The sequence below is a fragment of the Prinia subflava genome, chromosome 2, assembly GCF_021018805.1.
Source record: "Prinia subflava isolate CZ2003 ecotype Zambia chromosome 2, Cam_Psub_1.2, whole genome shotgun sequence".
Taxonomy (NCBI): Eukaryota; Metazoa; Chordata; class Aves; order Passeriformes; family Cisticolidae; genus Prinia; species Prinia subflava.
Genome location: NC_086248.1, coordinates 37061664 through 37075139, shown reverse-complemented (window position 1 = coordinate 37075139; position 13476 = coordinate 37061664). Strand labels below are relative to the sequence as shown.

Sequence of the window (13476 nt, the reverse complement as noted above, 5' to 3'; positions counted from 1 at the left end):
TATCCATTACAAGGTAAAGCAGATTTGTGTAAACTGCTGTTGAACATGGAGCTGTTACTACTTCCATTGTTTCTGTGTTCTGGAGAATCATCCCCAGTTATAAAATACCAATCTGAAAAATTGGGAGATGTTTGTAGAAGAACCAGATGTGATTTAAGATCTGAACAGCATTCTTGGATATCTGACATGACTATAGAAGGATTCATTCTCAAGAACCAAGGGTGGTAGTTAAAAATCCATTTGAAATCAGGGGATTTCTCAGCCTTTTCCAGTAAGACTTCAAGGTGCAAAGCTGGATATTCAAAAACAAAGGCAAAAAATAAGTACATGGTGAAAACATATGCCAATATTTTCTCTGATTTTACTTTGAATACGTTTCTGAATTAATTCAAGTAACTACTTAAATGTAGTTTAGTTACACCAGTGGAAGATTCTCTTCATTCATTTGCATAAGAAAATAGCTGAAGTGTCAGCTGGGGTGTGAATTTATAGCAGAAGTTATGCAACACCAATTCCATGTGGATGAAATTTACTGTTCAATGAGTTAGAAGATGGCTAATAGCTAGTTCAGCTCTTAATGTGGCACTTTACACTCATTTCTACACATGCAGATATATTCAGTAAATCAGTTTGTGTCCTGTAAAAGGCACTTATACTTCATTCTCATAAAGAACACATGGGAAAGAAACCTCACAGATCTTCCTGTTCCAGTGATGAAAGCAAGATCCATATTTATGAGATAATAATAGAGTTCTATGTCTAAAAGCTTTCCCTAAGAAGAAAACTAAAATAACAGAGCAAGTTCCACATGTCCCTTATTTGTTCCACCCAGTGGATTGTTACCAGTATTTTACTGGTTGCAGAATACTTGTTTGTTTTTTGGTTTGGTCTTTTTCCAAAGACCAATGATTTTAGGCAGTACCAGTCCAGAAAGCTCATGTTAGAGTCCTGCACCCTGTGTGCCTCTTTACCCAGCATCTTGTTTCTAAAACAATAATCCACTCTCTGGGTTGCTCTAACAGAACAAGTTGATTCATAGTAGAGCATCAGACAGTTTTGTTAATGTTTTTAAATTGCTGGTAATTAAAATGAGTTCAGTTCTTGAGACAGATGTATAAAACCCTATCGGTGTGCAAAAGCTTTTCAGTATGTGATATGCCAGAATGAAAGTATAACTTGATAAGCTGTTATCTTTGAGATGCACGCATTTCTTGGAATGACTTGAGCCATCAAAATGCAGGGAGGTTTGGTTGCATGTTCAGAACAAAGGAAGAATTTCTGGAAACATAATTTTCAAGAGCAGGCTGGATGGGATTCTGAGGAGCCTGGTCTAGTGGAAGGTGTCCTGCCCATTACAGGGGGGTTGGAACTAGATGATCTCCCAACCCAAACCATTCTCTGATTCTCTAATTTCAGGAACATGTAAGATGATACTTTGTTTCTTCATAAAAATATGCTAAAGAAGTTGAAAAGAGAAGTTGAAAAGTTCTTAAAACAGAACTACATTCAGATACACAGGCCACTGAATGAAAACTGTACAGCGTTATACAGCTCTAACATGAAACACTAGATGGGGACCAACTGTATGATTTTGTCAAGCAGAACTTGGCTATATTTATTAAGAATCTAAGTTGATTTTAATAACCAGTTTCTTCCAGGAAGAATTATTTTTTCCTGTGCTGTTTTGCATAACTTTTAAATTGAAACTTGGAAACCTAATCTAAACTAAATGATTTAGCTTACTTCAACTTAGTAGCTTACAGGGGTTTTCGGGGTGGGGGAGTGAAGAGGATTTGGAGGTTTCTTCATTGCTGTGTGAATCCCAGAAAGGAAAAGCAACATTTGGAGTTTTGCTGACACTAATACAAATAAACTTAACCAGTCAAAGAACATAGCTGTAAGAATTGGCAGATAGATCTGAACTCCTTCCCAAAACTGCTGCCAGGGTATTGGCCACAGTCATTTGTGGCACAGGGCCCATTTGCTTCTACCTACTTAATAAAGCATAGCACACACAGAGGAGCTAAAGCTGGAATTTCAGGCTAGTTGAATGAATGTTAGAAAGTGTAGACATATGTTTTTAGAAGCTCTAAACTGTTGTTTATGGCTTCTTTTGGCACTTTTTTTTTTTTTTTTAATTTGTGCTCCATGTGCCATACAGGCAGATATGTGAAAAACTGAAAATATTAGTATACTTTAATGGTACTGCTGGAGCTCTGGTAGACAGAGAGAGTATAAGCAACTGAATTTTAAAATGTGATTCCTTTTTGCATTTTAGAACACATTATAGAACATATTTTTTCTACTCCGTCTTGTGGAGTGTCTGGAGCTTGAGAGATCCAAACATTCAGTTTGCATACATACCATTTCATTAGCAAATATACTAGTAAACAAAACAACATAGATATTAAATATAACTTAAAGCCTGTTGTCATTTTGGAAGCATGGGGGGTTTTGGGTTTCTGTTGTTGGATTTTTGTAACTGTTTATCTTGCTTCCCAAAATCATAAATGAGCATGTCATGCAGTAGATACTGCAAATTATGAAGTCAGTTCTCCAAAGAATACTACGTCTGCTAACTAGGGAGCTATTATATTTTATTGCTGTCTTATATATCCAGCAAGTTTTTTTTTAGAAAGAAAAGCACTAGGTATCCAGCATGCAGAACTACCTTACATGGAAACTTTATGGATAGAGAAAAAAACTTTGCATTTTTATGGTTTTGAGTTAATAGAAAACCTGTGCAGTTAATGGAAAGTTGAATAATTTCTTCCAAAGTTTTGACATTTTTAGGGGATTATGGTGCATCTAAATAAATAGAGATGCATTTTTTTTGTTTTACTTTTTTTGGTCACATCCCTTAGGACAAAATACATCCTTAAGGTCTTAACATATCTTTAGTCTCTATTTCCTGCATGATTTCTAGTCTACATAACTTAACAGTCAGTATAGTCTACATACTTACAAGTCAGTATCATGTATCTTTGTTTATGTACAGCATTTGATACTATTTGTACACAGAGACAGAGGTAATGCTTGTTCCAGGGTTCTTGTATGGTTCATATTCTTTAAATAAGACTCTAAATACATTATCTGGAAAACATGCAAGTGGCACTGTCCTTCACCATGTCACTTTGTCACACAGTAAAATGTGACTTTTTACTGGTATCTATTTTATAGGTAGAAGAATAGTTTTTTAATACACTTTTCAATCTTTGGATTTCTTTAAGTATTACGTCCAGTTAAAAATGTTTTTGTGTCATGTACCGAGTGGTTTTGACAAACTTAATTCTCTTCTGTGAGAAGGGTAGAAGCAGACTTGTTCTTACTCTATTTCTAAATGTCTCATCTACCCTATATTTTCCTTTTTTCTCCTAGATGATATTTAAAGGGATAGAAGCTTTTACCAAAAGAACGTGTTTATTTTTAGATCATTTTCCAAATGTACACAGTGCTACAAATCAACTGCTGTTTATTGATTTGTTGTGTCAATAATTGCATTAACTGTGCTTCATATAATTCCAAATATGCACTATTGCCCAAACATATGGTGTGGCACCAAAAGCAGGGGACAAAAAGGAATGAGCATGAAGAAACTAAAGTTCAGGCAGTGCCTCCCTCCTGTGATATTAAGTTACTTAGTTCCTGCACAAAGTGCTGAAGGAAACTACGTAGTGTTTAAACTGTTCTGACAATATCTAAGACTTACTCCTTTGAAGAATAAATTTAAGGGAAGAAAATTATATATAAGTGGACTCCACCACAAGCTGCATTCTGTCAGTTAGAAGGGGGTTTTTGCTATGAGTAAGGTACTTTTTCCAGATTAAGTAGGAAAAACACACTGAGTTTTCGTATATGGGAAACTTTAATTTATACTGGATCCGTCATTATTTCTGATGGTTGCTCCTTTCATGTGCTATCCAAGAGCCTGAACTGCTTTAATGGAGGATCAGCTCTTCTGTTTTCCCTGTATCCTAGGTAAATATTCACTGCATTCATGTCCTCTTCTCAAGTTCAACCCTCTGCCTGAGCAGGCACCAAGTCACTGATAAATTGTTATGAAACCTTGACTGCATAAGCATTTATCAAACTGTTTTCACCAACAATAAAATTTATGTACCTGAAGGTCTCACAGCTTTCTATTATGTAATTAAGGTTTAGATTGCCTGGTATATACTCTTCCTCCTGGTGCTCGACACTGATTTTATTTTTTATTATTATTTTTTCCCAGTCATCAGTGGAACTTCATAAAGTACATCTGATTCTTGGATTTTTTTCACTTTTCAGTTAAAATATTCATGGCTCAATGTAAAACACTACATTGGGCAGTATACTTGTTTCTGTGAGTTTCTTCATTTAGTAGAAACAGTGTTAAAAATACAAGAACATTGAAAAATAATGTTTTCTGTTTTCTTTAGTATATGAACTGCAAATACATGTACCAGTTCTCAGGATGAAACCTGCAAATAATCATGGATTTATCTGCAGGGGAACAGTATGCATTTATATTGACTTATGAGCTGAATTTAACCATGTGGAATTAAATGGAAGAGATACATGGGGTTTATATTTTTGTTATACATCTGAAAAATAAATATATTTAATGTATAAAAATACATGTAGTGTATGTTGCATAGTCATAATATTAAAATCGTATGCATAATAGATAAGTGTATGTGTACGTATGGACATATACAACTCTTTTCAGCAGGGAAAGATACAACTAGCCAGAAAAAAAAGTAAGCCTGACCCATCACAAACTGCTGTAAGTGATTCAGGCTAAGTAAAGAAAAAGTCAGATTACTTCATTAAATTTTGAGACCAGTCTTTTAACTGATGTGTATGCACTGTTCTCAAATAACTCTTTTTGTTTCTGTCACTGGATTAAATGTAACAGAGTTGTAGTTGAAAACTGTGAAAGAGTATGGGAAAAGATCCCTTTAGAAGAGGAGCCTTCTAAAAGGTGACTCACACAGGCTTGCACCATAAGGCCAATTGTATCCACCTAGGAGAATTCATTATATGCCCTCTCCTTTTCCCTAAGTGGAAGGGAAAGTTCTTCCCACTCACTTAGGTAACCCTGTTTGGATTCCTTCACAGTGTAGGGGAGCAGCAGATGTGGAACTTTTTTGCTGCTGCCAATACACTTCATCGTGCACAAGGTGCTCTGTGGCATCCTTCTCTCATTCCTTAGCATTTCCCAAGTGTTTGCACGGTGGATTTTTATGTGCTTACTAATCACCATTTCTGCGAAATGCAGACTTGTGGCACACACACCAACGGATGAGATTTTCCTTATTCTGGAGGTCTGGTCCTGTGCTGTGCAAGGTGGGTAGAGGCTTTGTAATGGACAACTCTTGCAGCAGTAGGAGGTGGGCGACCTGCCAACCCCAAGAAGATGGTTAATTTTATTCAAAATGTGGCCTTAGAGAGAAAAGAAAATAACAAGGAAAAATGTTTGGGACTTTCATGTCTTCCAGTGACTCATTGTTTCCAATTTGTTTATATGTACTATTTTTGTAGGCTGCTCATCTATCATTCATATGGCTTGGTGTTTCCAACCTCACTTGTGGAATGCAAGAAAATAATTATTCTGTATTACGTCAGGACAGGAGTTGAGGCCCTGCACTTTGGCCGGGGGATGAGGTTACAATCGACAGGTCCTGTTCTTTAGTGGAACAGAATGGGCCGTGTTCTGTGCATCTCCTGTGCATGTCTTATCACAGACTCAGTCTGTGATCCACTCTTGTGGAAGGTAAAGGTGAGATGGCAGGAACTCATGGAAGGCTAAGTGCATGCTGTAATGTAAAAGAGAAATATATTTCTTATAGCAATAAGGAAAGCAGAAGATGAAAGGGCCATTGATCACCATAGCTGTCACAGGCAGCTGTCTGTCATATCCACATTGAAACTTAAGAAATATTAGGCATAATTTACCATTTTTGATCTTTCTTAATGCAAGATCTTGATGGGATTTTTTTTAATTTATATTTTTCATCTCTTCAAATTGGGACCTTGATTGTAGACTTTCTCATATCCTTCAGGGCAGTTTAGCAGGTCTTGAGTTATGCATCTGCAGCTTTTTCCATCTCATTCCCAGGGGAAATCAGTTTCACTATTTATTTATTTGGAAAGCACATACTAAGAACCTAACCCAAGAATGGTTTACATAAATGGTAGTCAGCCCCTTGTTTCTCCTCCCCTCTCCTACTTCTCATCTTGCCTGCCTTGCATTTTTTGGATTTGGAGGAGTTCCCTTTCCTTCTTTGCCTCTGTGTGCCTCGGGTTTCCTCCTCCTCAGCATTTTCTTTTGAGCCTAGGAGTAACAACACACTTGTCTGTACTTCCCTATAGTGGCTGCAGTCACTGTTTTGGTGACTTACTTCAGTTTTACATCTCATGTCCATGTTTTGTCATTATTCCTATATGTTCCCATTTTTCGTCTGAGGAACAATTAAAAGAAGTGAATTTTCAAGTAATATAATTCACCAGTAACTGAAAGTGACCTTCTTTCTATCCTGCTTTCATTTCTATGCTTGGTTTCAAAGAGCCACTCTAAATAATTATAGTGTTAAAGCTTCTTCACAGCAAAGGTTAAAGATTCCTTGAACACCAGTGTGCAGAAGCTGCTACTACTGCTTTTGGAAAGTTACATTGAAGAATTATGACTCTTGTCTGGGAATGTTTTTTTTCATAGTTTTAGGCAGTGTTAATTCTAAATAAGGTAGAAAGCAGACTTCAACAGAAATAGAGAAAGCTTAGTTTATAGACATGGTGCTTTTTTGGAGGACTTGCAGGATAATTTACTGCTATCACACTCTTGAGTCATCTGTGAGAAAATGAACTGATAACTTTGAGCACACTGAACATCTTGTCCCGATTTCGTTATGGTCCTGTGCAGTTGTGTATGTATTTAAATTTCAGATGTCTTAATTCCTGTTTTTAGCAAGAGTAAGCAAATACAGCAGATAGTTATGATTTCATGGGTAAAACCTAAAAAAAAATTAGTCTCATTCCTCTAATTTTCTTCTGAGCAAATCTTGTTCTAAATACTTGAGATTATTTAGAGTACTTTCCTGAAGTACTGTCACTTCACATTAGTAATAAAATGTTTGTGTGTGTGTTTTCCAATTTTCCAGTTGAATAATCTCTTGAGGAAGCTTAGCTAAGACCAGTTATGCTTTGATGGCATAGTATTTAATTCCTACTGCAAAACTCAAGCCTGTGTATCTTCAGTTTTCTAAATTAAATTTCTTTTCTGTTTGTGAATTCCTGCACAGTGAATGAAACTATTTCAAGTTTTAACTCTAGTGTTTTATATTTTGTTCTAGGTTGTTGGAAGAGGAGCCTTTGGTGTGGTCTGCAAGGCAAAATGGCGAGCTAAAGATGTAGCCATTAAACAGATAGAAAGTGAATCTGAAAGAAAAGCCTTCATTGTAGAGGTACAGTATATTTGATGGAAAATACGGGGTTTGGTAGAGCTTGTTCTCTGAAATTCATGGGTGTGTTTAGTGTACTAAGAGCTACGTCTTTACAACAAGATAAATGCTGCCTGTGATACCCAGTTCAGGCCTGGACCCTTGTCTTGCAGAACAGGAGGATTGTCAAAGCACATTGCACCTCCTTTAGTTTGCTTCTCGTAAAAACTGAAAAGCAAGAGTGTGGGAGAGACAAGGGCACAGAGGCAGGGACATAACAGTTCTTGGATTCTGTCCCAGTCTGAAGTTAAGGTGTAGCTGGAATACCCACCAAAGCCTTGGAGCTGATTAACACTTCCAGGGACCACAGCATAGGTTCTCCAGTACAGTTAGGTTGATTTTTGAAATTATTTCTGAGTTTTTCAGCAGTTCTAATATTTGAATAATTTTTTTCTTGTATGTAAGTACATTGCTACCTTAAAGGCAATCGCTGTTTTCATTGACTGTTTGCTTCTTTAAAAATGTCTTGAGTAGTTCAGATATATTGAATAAACTTCACAAGATACGTAATATTTTCTAGAATCAAAAGTTTCATTTAAATGAGATACATGCTGCTTCGTATTTATTCAGTTAGAACTTAGGATGTTAAGGATACGCAAAATACATTAAAAATAAAACTCTTAAATTTAGAACTAACTATAGTAAAATGTGACACACTAAAGGGCTGAAAAAGTATGTTTGTAATAGGCCTTTCTGTAAATACTTACATGTTGTTCATTAAGATGGAAAGTTTTTAAGGTTATTAATCTGAGTCTGGTTTAACGCTGAGTAGATCTGCTCGGTCTCTTGGGATTTTTTGTGTTTGAAAGAGATCTGAGTAGATATTTCCAGAAATGCTTCAGTAATTGTTGCTATTCAGGAAACCCTGCACAGTGCAAGCATCAGTTGAAATATTTTATTCTGATTTTTTAGATCTTTTGAAGTGTATAGAAATAATAGCATTTGCTCCGTAGACAGCATAAACTACTTCAGCAGTCAGTGTAAAGGGAAAAAAATTCCTTTTTGCTTGCTTCTACCACCTACTGGTAAAAAAACCCAATACAAATTACTGCAATCATCAGTACAAATAGTAACAGGTTCTTGAAACTATGTCATCTTAATATTAAATTATTTTACAGGATTGTGGACTTGGGGATTTCAGAACTTTTATCCTCTATATTGTCAAAACAATATGATGTTTGATTCTCATTCAGTATGATTCTGATTTCTTTTATTTAATCAAACAATTTTTATCTAGTCCCAAAATGGTGGGCTCCAGGAAGAGCCCCAAATCTATAGATGTCATAGTTGCACAGTGCCTGTGACTTGAGTGACTTTACTATAGCCTGAAAAAAATATTTTCTTTAAATGTAATTTCTTCAAACTTTCTTTTAAAACACAGTTCCAGTTTGACACAAACCTCATTACATAAATTAAAATGCAAAGAGTGACATAAGTCTTGTAATTTGTAAAATCACCATCTGGGGTTATGCAGACGTAGAAAACTGTATTTGCTCTTGTGGTGTATTATTTATAGCTATGAAAATAAAGCATTATCCTTTCTTTTCCCCTGGTTTGAAACTGTGTGATTTGTATTGCAGCTTCGACAGCTGTCACGAGTAAACCATCCCAATATTGTCAAGTTATATGGAGCCTGTCTCAACCCAGTAAGTTACAGCTTATGTCACTATGACAAAAGGTGACTAACCTAACATATGCAAGCATCAATGCACAGAGCATGTATTTTATATTAAAAACGTTTAGTTTATATATTTTATTTAATTTTATATAAAATTGTAATTTTTATATAATTATTATATATAATATAATTATTGTAAAATTATAAACTTTTATTTATATGTAAAATTCATAATAAGGAAATATACAGATGTCTAGGTTGGTTGATACTTTCAGGTACTTGTTTTTCCTTTCTATTGCCATGAAAAATAAATTCTTTCAAGAACACCCCAAATCTGTTTCTAAACACCAGTTATACTTCAGTTTGTCAAAATATATTACATATGTAGTAGTTACATTCATATCTACAGTCATACTAATTGCAAATCAATACAGAAAGGAAATGCATTATCAGCACATGATTGTGTCTTTTAAATCAGCTTCTATTTTCATACATGCAGTTTTCAGGATTTGCTTGCTTTCTGCCACAGCTGCAGTCTCACATACTCTCTTAGCAGAAAAGAGGTTACTGTCACAGGACAGATGTATCCCTAGCTAATTCTTCTTTGAGCTATTTAATTGCTTAAAATAATGCTGCATCCCTTTTCTTTCTTGGTACTTGTAAAATTCTTTTGGCATGGTATTTAACCTTTTTTTTTTTTTTGTAACCCACTAAAGGAATAAAGTAAAGAGCAGAGAACTGCAGATTGAAGACAGTATTTGCTTTTTAAGTGTGAGGAGGAGAGGGGTCATTCTTTTATTTTCTAATGGGAACTAAGTGTAAAACTGATTTTTTTACATGTAAATACATACATTTCAAACTGACTGATGTATTTTCCATTAGCTTAGGTATGGAGGCCTTCCAGTTGCTCTCACAAAACTTCCCTTTCAGTTTACAAAAGCTGTTTTCTGCCTCTGCATTGAAAATATGCCTGTTTTTTGTCCCCTTCCCCCCAAAGGTGTGTCTTGTTATGGAGTATGCTGAAGGAGGTTCTCTGTACAATGGTGAGTATCATTTCGAATTCCTGGAGTTAAAGTGCTAGTATTTGGGCAAATATCATGTAAACTGTAAGGTGTTTTATAAATATGTCTCCATTCTTGGAGCTATTCAGAAGCCGCCTGAACACAGTCCAGGACAGCCAGCTGGAGGTGGCCTGTTTGACCTGCTTGGTGGACTTCCAGAGATCTCTTCCAACTATTATGTGGTTCTTTGAAATTCTTAAAATAATTTTAAGAAGGGAATGTGCCTTTTAGAACCTCTTTTCAGTTCACTGGTTTGTTCTTGATAGCAGATGCTTATATTTTATACAAGTAATTTAAGGTCTTCCAGTGGAATATCTGAAAACATTCTTCCTTAATTTGTAAATTCCCTGGGCATTTGTTTAAGACTTTACCAGGGATAGCTGACAACAACCAACACTTTTCATACTGAATTTTAACATAAATTATTATGGAAAGTGTACTTAAAAGTGTTTTGTCAAAAAATATTTTGACATTTCTGTTACTTTAACAATCTGCAGAAGGATATTTTTAGTTGCAGTAATGAAGTGTTGGTGATTACTTAGATTCCACAGAGCTTTCTGACTGGTATTTTGTTAACTCCATTGTGTATGTTGTAATATGCAATAAAGTTCTTTTTAGTTTGTGCCTTTGTTTTGCAGTGCTGCACGGTGCTGAACCTCTGCCTCATTATACTGCTGCACATGCCATGAGCTGGTGTTTACAGTGTTCCCAAGGAGTGGCATATCTCCACAGTATGAAACCAAAGGCTCTAATTCACAGAGACCTGAAACCACCCAAGTAGGTTTACAGTTCATTTGTCATGTTTTCTTACAATTGGTATTTAAAATAATTTATAATAATTTTATTGCAGTTAAAAGAAATACCTTTAATTGGCACTAACTTTTGGATGTACGGTATTCCAAATGAAAGCTGTGCATTTGAAACTTAGAGTTATAGAATGCAAATGCAAGTTATAGAATGATGGTTTATGATACAGAAAATTAACTGTAGTCAGTTACTTTCTGTTAAACTGGAAAAATACCGTGCTCTTGCCCTGAATCATGGAAGAGGATTTTATTAGGAATAGGGCTTCTTATCAGAAGCATTTCAAATCTTCCAGTTTTGGAATGGTTATGGTGTTCAATAAGAGAGCATTGTGGGGGAGTTGATTTGTTCTAGTGTCATATTTAATCTGTTGCATTACAGCTCTTTTGCCACGTGGCCATCCTTCTTTATCCCCTCATTCTGCCTGTTCCACTAGCCCTGCCAGAAGCTCCCAGCACTTTCCACTGAAATAAAATTTAATAGTTTTCTACCCAGTCAGTTTGTTATTTGGCTCATTTTACAGCTTCAGATTTGGCTCCACAGATAAGATAGAAACAGATATTTCAGGATCAGCATAATCATCACTTTTGGGTGGTAATCTGCACTTATTACCAGGTAAAATTATAACATGAAGCCACAATTTAAATCTTTAGTTCTTTCTTGTATTCCTCAGTTTTGAGAGTTGTTCACATGTAACTTCAAGTGCTTCCATTTAAATAAAGAGCTAGGTTTACTGACATTAGTGGGAGTCTTGATTGTTCTTTTGGTAAAATTGTTACTGCACTTGTTGGTTTTCAGCCCCTGGCATCTGAAAGTCTACTTTTGTCTATATATTCTTAAGGTTTTACTATGGCTGAAGGTATTTATTTAATATCTAGCTTGTAGAAATGTTAATAAACTACAACAAAGATTACTTTAAAATATGTGATATGTTCACATTAGACACAAATTACCTTCTGGATTTCCCATATTATAAAACAAAGCGCTGAGATACAAAGCCCAAGGTATTCACCTATATTTGAATTATAGTTGTTGGGATTAAAAAAAAAATCAGTGGTTTGTTTTCAGACTATTTTATTCTACAATTTTAATATCCTTTTTTTGTTGTTTTACAGTTTGCTCTTGGTAGCTGGGGGGACAGTTCTAAAAATCTGTGACTTTGGTACAGCCTGTGATATTCAAACACACATGACCAACAACAAAGGAAGTGCTGCTTGGATGGCACCTGAAGTTTTTGAAGGTAATAAAAATTCAATATTACTTTATCTTTATAGGGATGCAACCATGAATTAATGTGATATAGGAATAAGAGCATCATGTGATCTTTAAAATAAAGTTTACTAAAGTTTGAGGTAACAACAGAAAGAGTTTTGGCAGAAGTCTAACAATTTTTTTAAAATCTGTACAAGTCAAATAATTGTCAAATAATTGTGCAGAGGTTTGAAGAGCAGCACTGAACCAACTCTCTCATGTTAAAATTAGACATTTAATTACGTGAAGATGTGGAACCTTTATTTGTCATTGCTGAGATTTACATAAGGAGTACCTTTAGAAAGCTTCAGTTCCTTGTTTTGTAAGTAAGTAAAATACAGTCCGAGGGCTCTTTCCCCACAATTTTGCTGTTTCTAAGATTCTTAAATCATTTCAAACTCTTCTGTCATTTAAATACACTGTCATTATTTTCCCTCCCTACTCTGATCAGCTTTTAACTTTAGAATTTCCCTGTTAGAGTCTCTAAATTGAACATAATTGCCTTCTTTTTTGATCCCCCACTTTCTTGTAACTCCCATCTTCATCTGCTTTTTGTGTAATCTAGAGATTTGATGTACTTCCTCTTTCCTACATACTGAGGAACTTGTTAATACCAGTTAATTTGTTTAAGTAGGAAAAAAAACTGTTTCTTGGAGTGTAATTCGGGAAGACTGATGATACTTGATAATGAGATACCTATAATGGCTGCATAATTATCAAAGAAATAATTCCATAATACTAAATTGCAGATTAAACACCTTTTAACCTGTCCGTACATTAATTATCAATGCAATTTAGCAGTGGTCTGGAAAAGTAATCCCCCTGCTTTAGGAAGCAGGTGTCCTTGATTTGATATATTTGGCAAGTTGTATATATGTGCAGCAGTGGTTTCCCAGATTCTGGATCCAAGTGGCTTCTTTTCTGTTACTGTCCTCATTCCAGGTACTGTCCATATACAGCTTTAGGATCCCTCCCCTTTGGAACTTCTGTTCTGAAAGTACCATTTTCTTCCACATGTTGTTTAGAGTACCAACCCAATAACCCAAGGATTATTTGTTTTACTCTAATGACTGAAAATTTCCCATTATGTCATTTTATATTCAGACACTTCCTCTGTTTTTCTAGCCAGGACTGGTTCTGTTCTTAACACTTGTTTATTATTAAATTAAATTGTATCAATAGGAGATTGTTTTTTCTTTTAGAAATAAGCAATTGAACATCAGTGTTAAAGTTAGATTTTTTGGTGAAAACTCTTATTCTGAAA

The 13476-nt window shown here is 35.2% G+C and overlaps 1 protein-coding gene across 6 annotated transcripts in view; it reads left to right on the top strand.

Moving 5' to 3' along the window:
• Positions 1-13476, top strand: part of MAP3K7 (mitogen-activated protein kinase kinase kinase 7) — a 47684-nt gene that overhangs the window by 3840 nt on the left and 30368 nt on the right. For 5 of the 6 annotated variants that reach the window (XM_063389652.1, XM_063389650.1, XM_063389649.1 and 2 more), the window contains exons 2-6: positions 7332-7442; positions 9059-9124; positions 10094-10139; positions 10796-10934; positions 12077-12201. In XM_063389652.1, the coding sequence (XP_063245722.1) occupies positions 7332-7442; positions 9059-9124; positions 10094-10139; positions 10796-10934; positions 12077-12201 (487 nt within the window). Of the gene's footprint in view, positions 1-7331; positions 7443-9058; positions 9125-10093; positions 10140-10775; positions 10935-12076; positions 12202-13476 lie in introns of those variants that run through there. The other variant, XM_063389653.1, reaches the window with a different exon arrangement.